The 22,844-nt window shown below is 42.6% G+C and overlaps 1 protein-coding gene across 2 annotated transcripts in view; it reads right to left on the bottom strand.

Moving 5' to 3' along the window:
* Nucleotides 1-3,182: 3,182 nt before the first annotated feature.
* synpra (synaptoporin a) overlaps nucleotides 3,183-22,844 on the bottom strand; it is a 206,665-nt gene continuing 187,003 nt past the window's right edge. For both annotated transcript variants that reach the window (XM_028824550.2, XM_028824551.2), the window contains 3 exons: nucleotides 16,925-17,123; nucleotides 12,927-13,118; nucleotides 3,183-4,919 (listed from right to left, as the gene is read on the bottom strand). In XM_028824550.2, the coding sequence (XP_028680383.1) occupies nucleotides 4,623-4,919; nucleotides 12,927-13,118; nucleotides 16,925-17,123 (688 nt within the window). In that variant the 3' untranslated portion in view covers nucleotides 3,183-4,622. The remainder of the gene's footprint in view (nucleotides 4,920-12,926; nucleotides 13,119-16,924; nucleotides 17,124-22,844) is intronic.

Here is a 22,844-nt window from a genome sequence, read left to right as displayed (position 1 = left end):
AACAGAAATACAGAGCTTCTGTTAAACAAAAAAAAGGCTGCCCAGATATTTTCAGAAATTATAATGATAAATAATTGGGACAAACTCTCTAAGCAGGGAACTGGGATACAGTGTGGCTTTATGGGTGTTAGCCCTTGTCATGGATTTATACAGAATATACTGTCAGGGACTTTTTTCAAATTTTCAGTTTCCTCGCCTAAAAGTAACAAGGACAGACTTCAGCACTAAAGGTTCGGTCCTACGGCACCAGTAACCAGCAGTGGAGTGAAGTTTGCCAACTTACCTGCCCAGCAGTGCTCATCCCCTGCAGAAGGTGCGCCTGGGGGGCACACATGTACTTCAGGATTTGCTGGTAGGACTGTTGATTATCTCTTTGGGAGAAGCTGCTTTGTCAGGGATTGCTAACCACCATTCATCCACAAGCCCATCTGGACTACTGCTGACTTACGTGACACTCTAATGTTCATGTCTGCCTATTCCTTGTTTATTGGGGGGGGGGGGGGGGGGTGTTGTGTCATATATGATATTTGGATTTAAGCATTACTCTAATATAGTCAGTTTATTTGAGCAGGTCGTTGATTGGGAAGAATATTTACACTGTTGGATTAATCCTGGCTTTTGAACCTCGTCCTTCATGATTAAGCGTAGGCAGTTAAGGAAATCTCTGGTGGTTACGGTGCTAAAATTCTCAAGGTCCATTACACATTATTCTCGTTCATTTATTGAGGAAAATGATCCCATGTGACATATCTGTGTGTGGGAAAAGTCTGAGCCCTCTGAACCGGCAGTTCACTTGAAGGGAAAATTTGAGTCAGTCAGGTGTGACTGTGGAGGTCTTACCCTGTTTAAAGGGCATACAGTGGACTGAGAGAGTACATGGACCCCCCCCCCCAACCTTCTGCACACTTTACTGTGTTGTAGATTTAATATTACATTTATAAATTAGCCATGTTTGCTCGTAAGTTTAGTGATGACCAATAACAGAATTTTAATCTCACATTTTAATGGAGAACAGGGGTAAACAACAAAGAGGCATCAATGGGGGCCAACGCTGACAAACGCCAAACAAAATCAAAAGGTTTCAATTTCTTGTGTTACATACTCCATACATCAGATATCCAGTCGCAATGTCCACAAAAACCCTGTATATTCTGAAAACGTTATTGTGTTGCAGATTTCATTTGAAATAGCTGAATTCTAAATTTATGCGTAACATTCTACACTCGGTAACCCATAATGACAAAATGACCACGTATATTCGGAATGAAATGAAAAACTGAACTCTCTCATTCAGATCCTTGAGTGAGTGTCTTGACAGCAGTTCCAGTGTCAAGTTGTCTTGGCTCGTGTGTGACGAGACCTGAAGATGGCAGTTTATAGACAGAGCCAGTGTAACTCAGCGTGAGAGAATCAGAATGGGATAAACTGCCCAAATCCAGGTGTGCAAGAAGACTTGCAGAGGAGCTTCTACAAAGTTCCATTTAAGTTCTCGACATCTCAAGGAGAATGAAAGCAAACACCATCTGTAGAGCCACAGCAAAGGGTCTGAAGACTTCTAAGAACGAGCAATTTCAGTTTTTGATTTTTAATAAATGTACAAACCTTTGTGAACACTTTGTGTCCAGCAGGGGATGCTCGCTCACTGGGAATGAGTTCTTTTGTGATTGTGGTGTGTTACTTACCCCCAATCTATATACTGTAGGTATAACATAAAAGACGATCCCCCTCCCTAGTGATACGACAGCAAGAAATCCCATAGGAGAAATAACTTGGCTTTGTTTAATGTCGGCTTACACTGCAGAGAGTACAAAGACTAATGGACTCTTGAGCATAAACTTCATGTCATTGCCAATCAAAGCATTTGAATCTTCTGAACTGCTTGTAATTCTACTTCAGAGAAACATCTGACAAAGACCTAAAAACACTGAAGCAGCAATCTTTGTGAAAACCAACACTTGTGTCCTTCTGAAGAGGGCCAAAGACTTTCTCAATCCACTGTATGTTTCTGGGACACCGAGCGTACGACGGGACTGCCGACATGTGGATTACACAACACAAGTAAACTGAAGCCGTGTGTCATCGTGTGCCATTATTAAGCAGTGACCCACGTGGATGCCCGTTGTGTCAGACACTTTGTGACAATCTCTGTTCTCCATTATAATGTGAGATTTTTTTTTTTTATTTGGCCATAAAAACAAATGACAAAGTAAGAAACACTAAAAAAAAATGTCTGGGTGGCGTATTCCTTTATAGACTTTTACGATGGTGTAGCGCTGCCACATAAAGATAATGTTTTCTGCTGTCAATCGGTTGTGGGGGGGAAATAGTTTTCCGACAGAGATTGACAGCGGTACCCCAGAGGTGGAACTTCCGGTTGGTTCGGGGATTCATTTGCATAAAGCACGCCGTCTTAGAGGAGAAGGAAAAGGAAGAGCATCGGATAACAGAAAAGGCAGATCAGCTTCTGCTCTGGCCATGGGAAAAGCCTAGGAGCTCCTATCAGAAGGTGGATGGTCTTCTCTTTAGTACCTGGGAATCGATCGTTCCGCTATTACCTACGGACTCGGGTGAGCTATCAAAATGGACTTGCAGTCAGACTTGCGCCATGATTAAAGTATAGTATGTCTTTTATGACGAAGAGGAGATTGGTTTATATAGTCCGCTATTTTCAGGACTCCTCATCAGCTCGCCGGCCGTTGCGGGAGTATTACAGTGGACTATCTGCGGATCTATTTATTATCTCTGGAATGGGAATTGGGGGAATGAATACTGTTGATGTGTAGATACATGTATATGTGTGTGGCGCTGCAAATTAAGGGTTACTTAGGTTCGGGCGGGGCGATCCATGTGTAAGGGATTGTTTTTCTATTTGTTGTTTATTGGATGAACTGCAAGAATAAATATGGACTATGGTGTGCAGTGACCTATAAATGCATTGATATTAAGGGATTGTTTTTATTAGAATAAAGGCTATACGGGAAATTTATTAAGGTGTGATATTGGCCTATCCTTTTATCATCTGCCTTTAGCTAGGTCAGAATAGTGGTAGCAATAATCTCAGGCTAGTGCTCGAGACAAATTGTTACAATGGAGTTCTGCAGAACACAAAATAAAGACGATGACGGCTGACCGGAGATGAAATAATCAGGACTTTACAAAAACAGACACAAAAGCCAAAGAGGTGTAGGGCTCATTGCAACAGCTTTATTACCAATATCTGAAATGCATATACAGTGCCATTCACACGGATGAACTCTTGACAGGTTACGAGTATTTGGATGCCATCTCGTCACGCTATAATGAACAACATCGAACACAAGGATGGCCTGAGGTCTCGCTCTACTAATGCATCACAGGAATTGGTGGAACCACATGCTTTGGAGGTCAAGACACAAAGTTCAGTCACAGGAGGGAAATCTTCATGGCATCGTTACCAGAATGTCAATGGATTTGTGTTTTGTTTTTCCTGGAATATTCTTGAGGCATAGAAACATATTGTACATGCGAGCAAAATCGTGTATAAACAAACATCGTTCTCTGCAAAGGTTGCAATATATATATATTTTTTTTCCTCTATGTTGAAAAATGTTCCATGTTCACATGATGTTTTGTTTTTGGTCCTTCTCGTTGAGCTCCAGCTGCCCGTTGGATTTGCGTCATACGTGCATTTCACTCCAGTGGAAGTTGCCAGCGTGAAGAGGCTTGATCTCAACTGAAGTGCTTGCTTGCTTTTTGCTAAAAATCTTTTATAAAGCTCATTTGTACATTTAAGAGAAAGGAAATGTCAGAAATCGTTCATTAACCACAACCATGAGAGGGAGTCACGAAATATCAACTACAGCGTTCTCGGGTAGGGAGAGAGTCGTGTGCAAGAAGAGCTTCAAGGTCTTAGGAAACGCGATCTTCGGTTTTCATACATAAATAAATATATTCATATATTCAAGATTATCGACAGTCAGAATTAAATAAAAAAAAAAAAACACTTAAAATTTCAACAAACAAGTCAAAAACTCCAAACCCACATTACAAAAGGTTTTCGGGTGTTACAAAAAGTACAAATGTAATTTCCCAAAAAAACGCACAAAGAACCTCGAAAAAAAACTAGCCAGTAAGCTATAAAAATAAATTTATTGCACGTCCACTCAAGCAGTTGAGAACTTGCAAGACACGATTATCATGCTTTTCATTTCTAAAATAAGAGAATAAAACCACAATGTCATCATTAATGCAAATGGTCACTTTCTGTCACAAGAGTGTAAAACAATTCAAAAAACACGGGACCATGGTGGCCTGTGGCGTGGAACCAAGCACGACACATGTGGATGAGTGGAATACGACGTACCCCGCCACCCTAAACGGTCAACCCCCCCCCCCTCCAAATGAACATACAAAATAAAGAAAGCAAAATGAGTTTATATAATACATACGATACTGAAGTCGGGCTTCGCCACCCTTAGTAACATCATCATGGATCTACCTAAAACTAGACAAACAGGAACCATGGCCCCTCAGTCACTAGACTACTAAACACAGAGGAGACGCCCAAACACCGAGCGGCCCCTTTACTACTGCTTGTACTCCTTCTGGACTTATGAATGCAGCAGTGAGGGGCTGAGCAGCCATTACATCTGATTGGTAAAGGAGGTGGGCCCGCTGGGGGTGTACCCCGACTGGACGTATCCACCTCCCTGGCCGTAGTTTGACTGCTGCCCATAGGCTCCCTGTGGGTTGAAGCCGCCAGACTGGCCAATGCTTTCCTGCTCATACCCTCCTTGGTTGTAGGACTGCTGGTTGTAGCTGCTCGGCTGCTTCTCCGAAGTTGATGACGGGTACCTCTGGGCAGAGGAGTGCCAGCCTGTCTCCTTGAACACAAACCAAATGTTCCCAGCCCACAGAATGAAGTTTAAGAAACCAAACACCTGGAAAAAAAAGCAAAACGATAAGAGCACCAGTGAAACATGAGAATGAGCCGAAGACCGAAGGACCAAACCCCACCCTGGTAACGCTGGGCACATCAATTGTGCTGCATGCCCCTGCTATAGGACAGGCAGCAAATGCGAGTTTCCAAGTTGGAAATTCCACATGAAAGCCCTACTACACTCGGAGCTACAAGACAATTTGTTGTTATCTGCTGGTACATTTTTCAGTATTTGCAACATTTTCTACCTTTTTCAGTTTCTTTACATTTGTAGACCTGATGCGGCCCTCACATTCCGTGTCTCTGTCCATTTGGAGGATCTGCTTAGAATTGATTACACCTCTAGAACGTGACCCAAATCTCTTCCCCTCTATTTTGTGCATCTCAAAAATATAACTTCATCCAGTCAGTGTCTCCTACCAGCTGGTGTAACCCACCAATAATTTATTGCATTGCCATCATTTTTTATTTTTAATATTACATCTGCACCCAACTTCTTTCAGTCCATCTGTTTGGTTTATCTTTTAGAAATATAACATGCCACTCAAATTCAGTTTCTCAATTGAGCTGGCGTTACCTACTTGTAATGAGTGGCTCCTAATGAGGATACCAGGGTTCACCTCCTGAGTCCTCCCTGTGTCTGCGTATTGGTGATCCAAAGACATGGAGGTTAGGTGGGTCAGTGATGCTGAACTGGTCCTGGTGTGTCTTCACCCTGCAGCGGGCTGGTGTCCTGTTCAAGGGGATGTGCCCAAGGCTGGCTGGGACTGGCTCCAGCTCTTTAAGCAGGCTGAGAAAATGATGTGGTATGGAACTTGTAACTGAAGACATTTTTAGATTTTAATAGAATTTGGGTGCTTTGTAATTTTTATTTTTATCTCTTTCTGTTAGGCGTGTCTCTGTAATTTATCTCATTTTCATATACTGATTTTAAAAAACATTACATTCTGCTCATTGAGTGTATCAATCTACTGCCCAGAGCTCCCACATTCAGTTTCTCTGTTAATTTGGTAGATGAACTTGTAATTTTATGGCATTTTATTTTTTGTATATTACAAATAACCCAAATTCCATCTATCTTGTTTGTCGTATCTCTCTGTAATTTATTACATTGTTGTATACTAATTTAAAAAGCAATTTTACATAGCGACAAAAGCCCTTCACTCCGCCCTTTGGGTGAATCTAAGAATTTATTACATTTTTTTTTTTGTAGAATTTTTATCTTTGTCCATTTGGGGTATGTACAAGAGTAAACCAAAAAGTAACTTGAAAATTACACAGCAACTGCAATGGATAACAGCTGATGCACCACAACACATCTGCAATGGCTTATGGGTAATTCAAACACCCCCAACCCCACAGTGCTCTGTCAAGCTCAGATGAACATGGGGGCTCCACTGCAGGTCTGCGCCATTGTGGTTAGTGTGGGATTTTCAAATTGCCTTTTATTTTTGGATATTTTTAATATTTAAAAAATGTTTTACATATTACATAGCCCCCAAATGCAGTTTCTCTGTTAATTCATTACATGTAGTTTATGTTCTTACACGTTTATTTTTAAATATTACATGTCACCCAAATTTTTTCTGCCCATCCATTTGGTTTATTACATTTTTTTAAATGTTTTAAAAACTAAAACATACCACCCAATTTCAATTTCTGATTTGGTTTATCTGTTTATACTTTATTATATATACAGTAGTATAATGAGATACAAGCTCGGTCACGGAATGAATTAAACTCGTAAGTCAAAATGCTTGTATCTCAAATCAATTTTCCTCATTGAAATTAATTGAAATGAGATTAATTGGTGCCAGCCCCCAAAAAACCACCCCAATTTTTTGTTAAATGTTTTCAACATAAGAAAAATGTATTTATAATGAACAAATATGGTATACAAACAAAATAAAACCTAATACATAAAAGAGAATCTAAAGAAATAAGCAGATGCTGGCGAAGCCGATTAGCGTATTGTAATGTTTTTTTCTTTCACTTTTGCTTAATTTAATTTTCTTCTTCACTAGTTTTTTTTTTTTCTTTTTTGCCACGCTTTCCTCACTTTCATTCTCAAGGCGTTTCAACAGAAACCTATCCAAGGAGCTTTGTTTAGTCCTTCCGCTTTATAATGTTTCTGAAATGAGTTAGGCCAGTGTCATTAAATAGCGCCGCTGCACGATCAGTTGCAACTTTTTCAGGCCGTTTCTTTTCTTTAAAGTTCGAAACTTTTTCCCACATTGCAAACGCTTCCTTTATCTCACTTTATGAGGTAACCTCCTCCGTGATACCGATCTCCTGCAGAACCTCCGTATGTTTCTACGTCTGTAGTTCTGTCAACTCCTCCGTCATCAGTTCCTCAGAATGTGCGGCAACAAGCTCTTTGATGGCTTATATTTCGAATTTTGGCTCATAACTCAAGGCAAAAAATCAACCTAGTGACAGCTCGTATCTCAAAAAACTCGTACGTTGGGGCACACGTATCTCAAGGTACCACTGTGTGTGTATATTTTTTTTTTTATTAATATATATTTTTATTAATATATACCGTCCATATTTCTTCACTCGGCCTATTGGGTGTATTTACTTTTTCTTTTTGTCCATTTGTAGCGTGTATTTATAATTTTGTTATATTTTTAAAAATATTATGTAGCACCCAAATACGGTTTCTCCCTTAAGGTGACGCGTCTACCTGGAATTTGTTGTATTGTTACACTTTTTTCTTTTTTAATATTACACTCAAATTTGTTTTTTCTTGGTTGTCTGGTGTATCTTCTTGTAATTGATGACACCCTAATCCCACCTCTCTCTCTCTTTGCTGGGGGTATCTGCTCCTCATTTTCTTGCAGCTAACCAGAGGTCTACAAAGACCCTGCATGGAGACTAAGCCAAGGAGCTGGCGATGTGGTCTCGTCAGGATTTACTGTCCTGCTCCATTAGTGTCCCTCTGCTGTAAGCCTCCTCCACTGCACAGGCTGACGGTGGCTTTTCCTCAAAGACCCCCTCAGTGTGGGCTCACGCCCACCCACCTGGCTGCATTTCTCTCTTGCAGATCAATACCACATTTGAGCAGGCCATGATTGTTACTGAACTTTTAAGAAAATGTTCTCATAGCATTAAGGTGGAGAGCAGATGCCATATCCGATTATTTCTGAACAAAAAGATAATAGTGGGTTTTAGTTTGGTGTAAATTGCCAGTAATATGGCGGATAATAGAGGGCATTAAATTACAGTGCGTTGGTGCCACTGAGAATAGCAGCTCTCTCAGAGTGTTGCCCGTAAAGCAGAATTAGTTTACAATGACTTCCCTGCTGCTCTCGATGCAATTATAGAAATCTGTAAATCTTAAATTACTAGCCTGGATGCAGGACTCGGATTTATAAATCCAGGAGCCCTAGTGCAACGAGTTAAAAACCCATTTGTTAAGTATACGGTGTGGGATCATATTCGGTTTTGGCTGCTCTTCTGGTCACAAATTGCAGCACTGGGCTGACAGGAGTGGACGCACTTCTCTCAGGATAATTTTATGATTTCACATAAGAAAAATAAATCAGAATTGAGATGAAACTGTGGTGTAGAGTTTAGCAATGCTGATTGCGGAGAGGTCCTCCTTGAGCCCAGAAATATACGTGCTGGGTCGACTGATTGAGTAGCGAGGGTGCCATGCGCCAGACTTTCACCCCATCCAAGGTTTGGTTCTGCCTTCTAGGTGAGCTGAAGGTTATCACCAGCAGCCACACCACCTGCACTTCATAACAGGCCATCTACCTGAAGCGAAGTCTGTTTGGGCTCGGTCAGTACTTGGATGGGAGACCAACCAGGAAAACCGTGGGCTGCTGCTGCTGCTGGAAGAGGTGTTGGTGAGGCCAACAAAGGGCACTTACCCTGTGGTCTGAGTGTGGACCCCAATGCCCCAGTGTAGTGACTGTGACACCGTACTGTAAAAATGGTACCATCCTTTGGATGAGACATAAAACTGAGGTCTTGACCGTCTGTGGTCATTAAAGATCCCTGGGTATCCTTTGTAAACAACAGGCCGTATCCTGATGTCTTGGCTAAATTGCCCACCACAGCCTAGTCATTCTGGCCCCCTAAACATCCCCGTCTCTGATTGGCTAACTATCTCTCACCACTTGACCACCTAATAGCTAATGTGTGGTTGGCATACTGGCACAAAAATGGCTGTCGTGGCATCATCCAAGTGTCTGCTACACGTTAATGGTGGCAAATAGTGAGAAAAGCTTTAAATAAATACAAAGAACTTTATTATTATAATACCATTTAGGTGAAAACTGATAGTTCAGAAACGCATCCGTCTGCACCAGTGTTATGCAAATGAAGTGACTTCAGATTGTTGTTTTGTTTTATGCTGTAGTCTTGTAAAGGAGAACTGACTGCTACACATGACAGGCTCCCTCAAGTGTGTCGTAATAAAGGACATCCATCTTGGAGACATCGATGACAGTCCTCTCCACTATTTAAAGACTTCTCTGCATGAGGGAAATGCTCTTAATCAACACAAAGTGCAGATAATGAGGCTTTGGGGTTATTTGAGTGCAATGTAAAATCTTGAGACATATTTCTTCCCTCTTTTGGTTAAAGAGCAACACTTACTTAGTTGCATTGACTTCTAGAAGGTGACTTTTTGCCTTAAATTTGTTTTTTAGGTTAACTTCTCTCGAGCAGCAGCGGAAGTGACCTGGTGTACCAGTGGCACACACGCACACGTTTGACTTGAATTGGGAATGCGATGAGTCCGTGAGGTAAGAATGAGTGACCGCTCTTCAGGTAAACTAATCCAGAACTGAAGTCGCACGGTTGTTTCTCTGTTTAATAACGGATGAGTTCGCAAATTCAAACATTTGCACAGCACACTTTATTCGAGGAATACAGCATGGCCAGAGGTATGTGGACAGAGTTCCTTTGTTGAGGGCAGCATACAATGAGAACATTGAGAACAAAGCCATGCAGTCTCCGTCGGTCAAATTGAAGGGCTCAGTGACTCTTTAAATGGCAGTGTCAGATGATGCCACCTGCTCCGATCAACAGTAAGTGCCATTACTATGAAGTGTCAGTATTGGAGACCGAGTGGTACAGCACATAAACTCATAGAGCGGGGCTGCGAAGAAGTGCTAAGGCCATATAGTGCATGATCTAAAATTGATTTCAATTACTTAAAATATTTTTGCATCTGTTTCAGTGCCATGTTTCATTTTTCACCAGTGGCACCGTTATGTTTACGGTTGTCATGAGGTTGCTAAGGAAATGACGCAGAACTGCACGACCTGTGGCAGGAGAAAAGGCCAACACTGGGCATTTGCTTGGCATCTGAGGTGTGATTCTATGCTAATAGAGTTTTTTTTTTGAGTTTGGTTAACATGTGGAATAAACCTTTGCTGATGATTTGGTAAGGTGAGCTCTGCGGCTCATTGCCTTTTAGAATAAATATAATCACTGCACTCGTGACTTAAGGTGTTGGGGGGGGGGGCTTGCATGGTAATGTGGCCAGAGTAGTTCCAAGACGTGGTGCGGGTGTTCTCGCACTTAAGTGCGCAGGTGAGGAATCCTCCATGTCTGTAATTGATGGTAATCGCCACGTGTCCCCGTGTATAAAAGGAGAAGCACAAAGGGGGGGCGAAAAAAAGGGGAAAATAGGAAGGAACGAGAAAAGGAATTGAGGTTAAAAGATGGCTGAAGAGCAGTCTGGGTGAGGACAATCTGGCCACCTAGAGAGGAAAGGCAGCATGAACAGGGACACTGCGAAGGAGCATAGGCTGTGACACTCTAGGGGGCTGCTTCACCCCATTGATCAATGTTGTAGAGTGGGGCCAGCATGGCAGATGACCTCCCCAGGGATCCAAGGTACGGCTGCGGGTTCGTGAAGGATGACGGGAGGAGTGCTGAGCTCGGACGGTCTGGCTGTGCTGTGAGGAGGCCACCAAGACGAGGGTCAGGGGATGAAGATCACGGCTGCTGAGTCTCCATGAGTTATGGGTGAGCCGGGGATACGACGAAGGAGGTGGGCTGAGATCATATGGATAGGAACATGAAGGAACCAGTGATTGCATTTTTAACCTCTGCTTTTAATGGATCTATTTATTGTGTTTTTATTCCCCACTATTCTGATGGTTTTATGAATTATTTATTTATGGACGCTTTTGAAGTTTTTTACACCACCCCCTTGCTCCATGTGTGATTTGTCCCCATCTGTCGGCTCATTTGATCATAATGAATGACGGTGTCGGGTTCGAGAGGCCCCTAACATGTGAAGGGGAACCTGGAGTGGTCCCCCCTCCTGGTCCCTGTTCTTTAGTATACGGCACACCGTGTTCAGCGCCATTTCCACCTGTGTCTGCACCGTTAATTATCAGTAGTCGGGTACAAATAACACACACTAAAGAATGTTAATTATAGTAGCAAACTAGGGACTACACATTTAAAACTATGGCAAAAACAAATGTTAATTTCTTACAAATCCAGATCTCACACTGCTGCTTATTTTTTGAATTAAACAATGGAGTCTGTTAATTGACTTGATTATGAAACTGGTTGGAAGAAAAAGTGCAGGCACTGGGGACTCCAGGAGCGAACATGAAAAGCCCCTGTTCTTGGGCCTGGCGCAGTCCTTCACTGTCCTAAAGGTACCCCAAAAGGGGGAAAATCATGTGTGCCGCCACCCCCCCTTAAGGATTTTTTTCAGCTTGATGATGGCTCCCTCTCCGGCCACTGACAGTTCCACCCAGATATGGCGGAGAGGAGAATCACTTTGAGTTGTGACAGGCACAAATGGCCCAAAGCGTCCTACATTTAAACGGCGCTCACTGCTATAGGAGATTGATCTCCTGCAGCGAGGCTGAAAACACTCCTCGACTATAAAGAATACAGATTCTGCTTTGTTTTTTCTTATTTTAGAGCCATTAAACATGGTTGCTAAAAATGGTTTCCCTCTCGAGAAAAACATAATGCAGCAGTAGGCTCGGCGCTCAATATAAAAACACAAACAAAAAACAATTGGCACCCGCCAGACGAGAGCCAGTGCCAGCTGGAGACCCATTAATAACCTCTGATGCTCTTCATCGGACCATCTTCATAGGAGAAGTCACGGGGAGAAAATGACAGCAAGTGACTCCCCCTGGAATACAGTTGGGCAGTGGGCAGGAGGTGAATGTGCACCCTAAAAAGACGCACATTTGTTTCTCCAGGTATTAAAAAAATCATAGAAGTTTTTCCCAAAATGACTGACATTAATTTGAGAGGGCATTTCCACCCTGAATAAACACTTTTAATTAGAAGTGGGCTTATTCCTGTTTATAGGTTCATTGGGGTCCTTATTGTCATGTGTACAGACAGTGAAATTCTTGCCTACAAGTGTTAATGAAAAAGAATTTTAATATTTGTCACAAATTGTTAGCTTTTCTGGAGGGGGAAAAAAAATAAAAATGACCTAAAACCATAACAAAGAAATCAAAATTCAGCTGCAAAACAGGTGGGATACCAGAGTCCACTGTAAGGGGCTCAGCTTGAACAGCCGTAGGACACTTCTGAAGGTCGAACTCCACAACTGATGGAGTGCCGGGAGAACTGACCAATAGGTGGCAGCAGCATTGGGTTCCTCTATCTGTTTAGACTGGGGGGAGGGGGTATGCAAGAGCACCTAGTACCTTAACTGAGGAGTGCAGGGTACTAGAAGGTGCTCTGGTGCGGCACCTCAGTGAGCTTCAGTGGGCATTCCGGACCCCTTAACATTTGGTGGCTGCCTCACTGTGTCAGGTTAAAGCTAACTCTCTGTTGGTGGCCAACTAAGGTTCAACTTGAGAGACGAGATGGAGCAAATGAAGAGGGGGAGAGTGGGGATTTGCTTTGCCTACTTCAAGCCCACCCCATGAGTTTGGGCTAAACGACTGTGCCGACAGCCCCAGTGGAGTTTCCTGATTCTGTGTTTCTCCCTTTGATTATCCCCTTCCCTTGTATTTGACTTTTGTCCTCCTCCTTGTTGCAGATGTTGCATACTTACGACAGAAGTGTTCAGGCTGGACCACACCGGCGAGCGCACGGCCACGCACTTGTTGGATGGAATTTTACAAGCAGCCACAGCAGAGAAGAGCTCCTCGGGGTCGGTGGCCACCTTCACGTCAGAGAGTCCTTTCGCCCAGGCAGAGGAGCTCACCAGCCACATGAATGAGAACACCACGGTGACAATGAAGTCCTGCCAAGCAAAACACAGGAAGGTCACAGAGGCCGAGAGTTACGGGCAGCCCACTGATCCTGTTTAACCAGACCACACTGAGGTACCCGCTTCACTTGAAATTCACACCACCTTGGCATTTTGTACATCACTTTTATTTCTTCTAGCCATGGAGACATTGTCCAATAAGCAGTCCTCCATCTTGGAGCTTTTTTTGATTTTTTTTTTTGTTTGTTTAAATGTAATTAGAATTTTGGAAAGTATTACAACAAAAATGGAAGTGTAATCATTTCACTTCATCATAAACCCATGAGAGATCTGCTCCCATTTATCTGTCAATGTTTGATTAAGAGCGTTGAACATGGAAAAGGCGCTATATACATGTATATTATCATTTTAGTGGCAGGAATGGCAGATAAAGCTGGGAGCTACGGGGGGTTTAATTACTGCTACGGCACACGATGGGAAAGGATGGCGAATGGCGGGATTAACAATGCAGGGCTCTTCCTAGAAAACTGATTTAGTTGTTGCTATAGTAATGGGGAAGTGGGATGTAATTACTTAGAAATAATAATAAAAAGCTCTTCTTCAGTTTTAAAGGAAATTCTCCGTTACTGCACATAAGTATAGCATAATCTAACACTGAACCGGCTGAGAGCGTCTGAATCGTGCATTTCATAGTCTTGGGAACTTCTCCAACATCAGCACAGCTTTATAAATGTGTACAGTTGATGTTAGGAATACACAGGATTAAGAAAGAGAGCCCTCCATGTTCTGCACACAAAATTCATGAAAAATTGGATAAATGTGAAATGTGTGCCCATCAATTTGCACTCAATAAACCATAATGACAAAGTGAAGATGTTTTCAGAAAGGTTCACAAATTTATTATAAATCAAAAACTGAAATCTCTCGTTCTTAGAAGTACTCGGACCCATTGCTTTGGCACTCCAAATTGTGGCCAACTGCCTCCTGTTTGCTTTAGTTTTCTTTGATGTATCGAGAACTTGAATGGAACTTGCTAGAAGCTTTGCACACCTGGGTTTGGGCGGTTTATCCCCTTCTCCCTAGCAGGTCCTCTCAAACTGCGTTACATTGGCTGGCACCATCTTCCGGTCTCTCCGCACATGTTGTATGGTTTTTAAGTTTGGGTCACTCCAGGACACTCAGACTTGTCCTGGCTATAGTCTGAGGTGGCGTCCACTCTGGAGCAGGTCTTCTTCCAGGATCGATCATCTATCTATCTATATCTAATCCTGGCTACTATACTATACTTTCTCTCTCTCTCTCTCTCTCTCTGCATTCATCCTCCCTTCAATCACAGCTTGATGCTGCTGCCGCCACCGTGCTTCACCGGAGGAATGGTAGTAGGCAGGTAGTGAGCCGTGGTTGGCTTTCACCAGACAGAGCGCTTGGAGTTCTGCTTTTGTCTCTGATCAGTCCAGAGAATTCTCTCCCTCATGCTCCGACAGTCCTTTAAATGCCATCATATGCCCTTTACTCAAGAGTAGCTTCCATCTAGAAACTACCACAATTGTCTGATTTATGGAGTGCTGCCAAGGTGGTTGCCCTTCTGGCACGTTCTCCCATCTCAGCAGAGGACTTCTGAAGCTCTGCCAGAATGACCTTTGGGTTTTTGGTCATCTCCATTAATGTACCAGGGCCCATTTTACCTGGCTGCTCAGTTTGGCCAGACAGTCAACTCCTGTGGTTCCAAACCTATGTTTCACAATTCTTGAGGCACAGTGTTTTCATGGGAACACTCAAAGTCCCAAAAATACTTTGTGTGGAGGCAAAGACCCCAAGGAAAGCAGATCAGTTTTCTCATGGCGGTCTACAGAGTTCCTTGGACTTCACGGCTTGGCGCTTGTCCTGACATGCGATATGAATTGTGGTACAAATGGGCCTTTCTAAATGACGTCCAGTCAATTCAGTTGGCCACAGGTGTACTCCAGTCAAGATTTAGAAACATCAAGGACAATTCAAACAAACAGGAGACGCCTGAGCACAAGGTGGAGGGCCACAGCAAAGGCTCTGAATACGTCAAGGAAGGAGAGAGCTTTCAGTTTGTTTAATTTGCAAACCTTTCTGGTCACAGTCTTTCACTTTGCTCTTATGGCTTATTGAATGTAAATTGATGGGCAAAATTGACGAATGTATAAAAATTAAATCTACGACACAATAAAGTGTGCAGAAAGAGAAGGAGTCATCAGACCCGTGACACATGCCGGTAATTGTAACACGGGGAGGTCTTCTCGATTTACAGATTAAACACTCGATCTCTGCAGGCTTCTTTAAATTGTGTCACTTTTCTTTTTTTGTGTTGTCTCCTGATCACCTCCTCCCTTATTCAGGGTTTGCCTCCTTTATACTGCAAACATGACCACCACGTACCTGCGTTACTCGCGTCTGTGATATCACAGGGCGTGATGTGTAAATATCACAACAGTTGTCCCTTGGTGGGGATACAAAAATCTCTGGTCCTTGTCACTGCTAACTGTATTGAGTTTTATAACGGCCCAGAAAACGAAATGAAAACCAAAGTCAAAAGAGGATGGCATTCCAAAAATAGAAGCCTTTAATTAAATTTGTCATCAAAACCAAAACTGTAAACACAAACTGAGGTTCAGAGGAAAGCTTTTTAGTATTTACTGTATATACTTGCGTATAAGTCTGGTCTTGAAACCTGAAAAATCGATCAAAAAAAAAAAAAAAAAAAAAAATCAGACCTCGACTTGTACGCCTGTGACACTTCATTTTTTTTTTTTTTTTTTTTTAACTTCTTCTTGCCTCCTCCAATCTCGCATCAGTTTCTCATACTCGTCGAATTTTGTTTCAGCAGTGCAGTTACCAATTTCTCTTGCTACTTGAATGACATTTAATTTAAAACAAGCTTCATATTTTCTTGTGATCGATCGCTCCATCATAGATAAGGGATGCTCTTACGATAAAGGTGTATGAGGGTGTGAGACACAAAAAACACAAATCAGTGCAAACGTCACTTCAGAATAGTTCCTGTATTACCGTGTGGTCACGTAGGCACATTACATAGAGTCACCACAGAGCACACAGCCTTTTGTTTCTGTCAGGTGGGCGTTAGCATATCATAATCTCTTGGACCAATAGCGCAAATTTTCCGCATTCGACTTATATGACCAACATTATAGAATACCAGAAATTATACGATAAAATCAAGTCCTGACTTATCCGCGAGTATATATGGTATCTCAGTCTCGGAGGAAAAAGGCTCCGTCACACTGGTACATAAAGTGACGTCATACATGCAACTTCTAGGAACGCATCTTCTAGCAACCCGGAGACCCGTCCCGACAACAGGGCTCTGAAAACGGTGGTGCCCAAAATCAAACCAAGATTGATGTCGCTCTCGTTTGGTCTCCTGGGATTTTTCACCCAATCATCGCCTGGTCGTTTCATTCACAAAACCCTTGGACATGCAGTGTGTGTGCCCGTAACTTCATGCTGAAGTTAAGTTTTGGTGGGTCACTGTCTGTCACCTACTGGTGCTTGACTGTGAAATGATGCTGTTGCTTAACAAGTTGATAAGCTCGCTTATTTCCAGCATTCGATTGCCACAATAAACCATGGAGCAGAGCTGAGCTCTACATGACCATAACTTTGGGGTCCATCTCCTATTGCACCAGTGGACCACCTATGCTCCAATACTCTGTGGCAGTGCTCATTTGTAGTTAGTCCCGATACCCCCCAGGCCTGAGCCTGGTAGCACAGACATCACAGCGCTTATCACACTCTGCAGAGTTTCACCTGCTGTCCTGCCATCTTACCAAAAGGAAGTCACTTTTACTTACAATGAGAGGCCCTCGGTTATTCTCACGATACTTGTTCTGGAAGAAAATGTAGACTACAGTAGCCAGCAAGGAGTATAGGAAAGCAAAGACAGCGATGGTGACGAAGAACTCGGCAGAAGAAGAATAGTCTCCAGCCAGGAACACCCTCTCCCGGGCTGAGTTTCTGCATGTCGGAACATCAAAATATACCTGGTGCAATCTGAAAGACAAGACAGGAGAGAAGACAAGAACACATCAGCGTTAGAGAACGAACCGCCCGGTAATTGATGGGGTCACATTTGCCCAGTTGTGCCACAGGATTACGATTGGATTTTTTTGGTCCACAAGTGTTTCCTCTGATGTCACATTTTCCCACAATGCCGTGTTTGCCGCACACTTGTTATGTCATCAGATAAAGACAGTACAAAGGTTGGTTATCCAGATTTTCAGAAAAAAAAAACCCCCTACCTTTGTGACTTTCTAAAATACATTTTGCTCTTGATTTTTTTCTCCAGTTTTGACAAAACCAAAATGATACAAAGATTCGAGTTTTGTTTTGGCTGACAATGAATGCGGCCTTTTTTTTTTTTTTGTCGGCATATCTCCCTTTACCCAGACCGGCCACTACACTACCAAGACTATTTATTTCCTTGGACTAACCTGAAGACTCTCGAGACGATGATAAGCCGTACTCCTTATAGATTGTCCTATTCTTCCCGACACGACAAAGTAACAAGCAAACAGTAGATGGATATGTAAAATCAAATACGGATATATTGACAGTGATAAATATATATTATTGAATATTCATCTGTCCTCGTGTGTATTTATATGTGCACGTAAACCACCACTAACCCAATGACACCAGTGAATAATTATTTATTATACGAAAACATGAATTCACAAGATTTACAAAAACCCTCCCTTGCCCCCAAATAATAAATGAATAAACGCGAAACACAAGCACAGATGAATGATAAATGAGTCCAAAAGCTAACAAAGTCTAGTGATAGTTGAATATTGGCTGATGTGATATTTTGCTTCCTCCTGACAATACAAAAAAAACGACCTCCCCGTAAGTGTCCTCAGCAGTGGTTGACAAGTATTTGCGAATTTCCCCTTGGGATTAATAAAGTATCTATCTATCTATCTATTCAAGCCCCGGGGTTTCTCTGTGCCGGAAGTCGTGATAATGCTACAGATCCTTAAGAAGCAAGTAATGGACTTGTACAGTGAACAGTAATGAGTTGAAATATGGATGCGTAAATGATTCTTTTTCGTTTCTCTCTCTCCGTCTCCTCTCCTTCCTCTTTTTTGCCTTTCGCTCCTCTTGTTTAAATACAGAATGTCCAGGATGTAACTGCTGGATTCAACAGGTGATTTCCGTCTTGGAGTTGCGGACTTCCTTCATCATCCTTCCCCTTTAAACTTACAGGAACAATATTTACTGATACACACATATAATATAGCAAACAGGACAATGAAAACAAAACGCACTCAGCACAGACAAAACAACAAGTACTTATTACGATGTAGCTCCACTACACGCCGACGGTCTCTTCTGAGTCGGAACTGACAATGTTATTTTACAAAAAAGCCGCTGAATAGGACTGGCGAGCTCTGTTGAGCTAAATGGCCTCCTCTTGTCCATATTGTTCTAACTATGGATCACTTGTCTATCTGTTTTCTGCTCTTTGGTGGGTTCTCTGAGCACTTTGGCAGCTAGTTGGTGTTAGGCAGGCAGGCTCTCACATCTCTCCTTTGCAAGTAGTTTGTAAAAGGTCATATCAGATATTAGTAAAACATTTATTGTTTTACTATTTTGTTTCCATTTCACTGCTAAACTCTTAAAAAATATTTGCATAAAACCTAACATTAAGTCTTTTATGTTTTACTTGCCTACTGTTTGTAACATGGACTCTTGTGGACTAAACAGAACATGAATGGTTGATTATATTACAGTACTGCTGCATACCGATTTACTCTTTACTGCTCGACTTGCATCTTTGGTAATTTTTTGGTCATTTGAGTGTCAGTGGTGACATCACAGTCAAACAGGTTGTCACACGTGACCATCACTAACCCAACAAGAGAGAGACACAAATAGATAATATGTAGAGCTGGCCGGGGGATTTAAGTGCAAAACAATTTAGAATCCTCACAATTAAAGCGACTTGTGAAAATACTTCAGAATGCTAATGTGGAGAGCAGGGCGCCAGACAAAGGTCGGCCATTTTCACACTTGGGGAAACATGAAAATCCATCAGTATTGAAATTTATGTCTAATAACTGGTCATTTTAAATTCCAAGTACATGGAATACGCTTTACATATAAAAACACGACTGTGATTCTCTAATTATACCCAGCGGCCTTCATTTTCCATTCATCTAATTTTAGTCTCGGTGACACAGAGGTGAGAGAAGTTGCCACACAGCTCCAGGGACTTGGGTTCAATTGTTGCCCTTGATGCTATATGAGTGGGGTAATTCCTTAGTTTTTGCAGATTCCTCCCACATTTTATGTTTCAGCCAGGCTTTATTCCCTATTTTCCTTTTTTTTTATTATGAAGATTCTTCTTTTATAAAGATTAATCATTTGTCTTATCTTCTCAAGTCAGAAGGGCATTTTTGTGTATTTTGGGGCACTAAAAAGTATTTTTGCCTTTTTAAAGCCAGTGCAGGCCTGAAGGCCTGCCTGTTGAGTTTGGGGTCTAGCTGCCTAGGGTGAGGCCTGTTTTGAGGGAGTCTATGCAGGTCCTGGTCTGGCCCTTTTGTGCTCCTGTCCAGATAATTAAAAGAGCAGGAGCACCAGCCCTGACCCCTGCTGGACACCACCTTTAACATCATCCTCTCAGCAGACCCCTTTGTTCCTGGTGTTTTTAAGTCTACAAACTCTGCCCTGAATTCCTACTTTTAGTTTGAGTCGTGCCATCCATATTTCCTCCTTTTTAGCTCAACTTGAAGTGAACTGAATAATTCATAATACCACCTGCCATATGAACACCTGGCCCACACCTCCTGCCATTTGCTAATCCCCACCACCTTAATTATTGATTTTACTTTGTCTTTGCCTATTTTAACAACCACATCCACCTCCAACCTTTTAGTGCTTCATTTGCTATTAGGGCTGCCTTTCAATGCCACTGCCCGTTATGTCCATATGAGATGGGACCCTACAAAAGTGAACCTCTGCTCCCCTCCTTTCAAGGCCACATACAGCAATACTACAAGTACACCTCCTTCAGTAGTGAATCTTGTTGGTATGGTATATGAACTGAGGTGGAGCCACGTGATTGGTGAACCCTATAAAGTGCCCACTGAGTTTTAGATCGATAAATAGATGGCCATGAAAGGCACCATATGGCAGACAGGCCAGTGAAGTTCTAGAAACATCTCAAGGAAAACAAAAGCAAATGGGAGGCACCTGAAGGGCCACAGCAAGGGGTCTGAATACTTCTAGGAAAGAGATTTGACTTTTGATTTTTATTAATCTTTGCACACCTTTCTGAAAACAGGATTTGGCTGTCATTATAGGTTACTAGGAGCAGATTGTTGGGCAAAAATACCAAATGTATGCAGGCCCACAGTACTGTCTGTCTGTAGATACAGTATATAAAATGCAGACTTGACGGACTGACGCACTGGAATTTGGCAGGGCGGTACATCGACATGGGTCTCCACTAAGAAAGGACATCTTGATATTTTAGTGTTTAGGGGTAAACCCGTCCTCTGCAATACAAAAACTAAATACCCTCAAATCTAAAAGAAAACAAATTCTATGCCTCAATTGAGCAAAATTTTATGACGTTATTGAAGAAAATTAACCAACACTTGTTTTTCATTTATCAATATTTATTAATATTATGGCATTCTACATGCGCTGTGCTGCACTGAGAGTCTGCACATAAACAACGGTGCAGCAGCGACTGGTGAACCGTACAAATAGCACCAATAAACAACAGTGTGGACAGACCACTGAAGACGTGCTGGTGTTGTGGACAGGAAAAAAATGGATGTGTGAAATGCACTGAGAACGTCCGTCGAAGCTGAGATGTTAACAAGCGCCGTTTTTTTCGCTGTTGACTAGCAGTGCTGGTGGATGCCCTCAGGCTCTCATTCTGGTCATCTGTTCCACTCCATCAGCCTTTAGCCTCCGGTCGTGTTACTGGAAACTACAAGGGAAACCGGTTTGTTTCTCCCTCCTGAAACCCGTTGTTCAGGTTCAGCGCTCACGTAAGTGATGCAATACTCCAACGTCCGTCCTCAATCCTGGTGCTTTGGTTTGTGATGGAGACGCCACACAAATTGCGATGCTCTGTGCTCCCTCACATTAACACGTCAGTGTAGCACTTGGTCGTCTGGGAATCAGGTGCACCCACGTCAAGCACTTACATTTGCAGGCTTTAAAGGGGGACTACATACACAACAAGAAATAGTGTACTTGACTGAATGCCGTAAACAAATAGAAATCATAAACATTAAGTAATGATAATCATTTATTTCACACGTTTCAATTCACAAGCATGCACTTTCCTGTAAAACTGTATTGTAATTGAATGTAAGCATCTCCAGTGACCGAATATTATTTTTGATTGACACCTTTACCCAAGATGGCTAGCGACAATCGAGGCACCATTGGTTACATTTCTTGTTTTTCCAGGCAGGTGAAGTGATTTACTCGGAGTCACACAGTTATCAGTAGGGGACTTTGAACCCACAACCTCAGGGATTGAAGTCCAAAGCCTTAACCACTACACCACAGGCCTCCAAATAATATGGTTATAAAAAACAAAAAAATACAAGTATTATATACAGAAATGCAGTCAGTTACAGAGCGTGCGTCTTAGTTGGCATTTTATTATTCCCAAGTGTTTTGAGAAGACACGTAATTTCAGAATTCCCTGAGATCAATTCTCATGTGATTCGCCCATCCCACTCCTTAGATGCTGCACACGTGACCATGAACCAGTAGGTAGCGCTACACCAGTTGCAGGCACCATTAAAGATTCATTCCTTTTTATAACTGCAGCGCAGGGGAGCACCCTGAGCAGACTTGCATTAAATCAAATCCTAATGTCTGCCGAGCCACAACAGCCTTGCATTATTCAGAGGGTTCAGATGCCAGGGCGGGTCTGCACTTCTCAACAATATAAGGCTCATCCATCAGGACCCTGCGCCGTGTGGCGGTAAGCTGCTGCTTTACAGTGTACATTTTTCGCGTGTCGGAGATCGGTGGTGCTCAATGAGGGCCGCAGCCCTTGTGGTCTTTTTGAGGCATTTTAATGTGTGCTAGAGCGTGGCCCCCCTCTCAGATTTAATAATCATCCATCTTCCAGGGGTAAATATCCTGCAGCTCAAAATGTGCTAGTCTTAGTATGTAAGAAGAGCAAACCAACCCCAGAGAGCAGCACTTCCACTGCAGCCAGGAGCCAAAGCAGCGAGGTCCTCGCTGAGCACGTCTGATTATAATACTGTATATTCTACCACTGTGGCCTCGGGGGCTTTAACTTGGATTTTAGTCCTCTTCAAACCACAGGTGGTCTCCCTGTTACTACAGGTTCTGTTTGGTCACCTGCATGAAAACCAAAGTGAAAAGTGTGACCTGTCAGAGTTTGGTCAAGGCTCACAAAGGCCATCATTATCTAAACGTGAACAGTGCGGACCCCTGAAGTAACCTGAAATGCTTTCATTCTGCTCCAGAACAGGTTGCTGGCTTCCTGCCTCTCTGGCATCCATTGGCCAGATGGCTAAGTGCCCACCCTGCAGCTGTGCTGGGCAGGATTGCTGCTAGACAGCTGCTTTCTCCAGTTTTTAAAATGGGTAGTCATGGCGCGCCACGAGAAAGGCAGTTATGAGAGCTGCCAATAATCTGTGAAGCGTGTCTGGAGAAACACAAAAGGGCAATCCTGCAATGCATGTGGTGCGCCTTAGAGAAATATCT

This window comes from Erpetoichthys calabaricus, chromosome 18 (genome assembly GCF_900747795.2).
Source record: "Erpetoichthys calabaricus chromosome 18, fErpCal1.3, whole genome shotgun sequence".
NCBI classification, from domain to species: Eukaryota; Metazoa; Chordata; class Cladistia; order Polypteriformes; family Polypteridae; genus Erpetoichthys; species Erpetoichthys calabaricus.
Note: the sequence above shows the minus strand (reverse complement) of the source record. Positions and strands in the feature narration are given on the sequence as shown.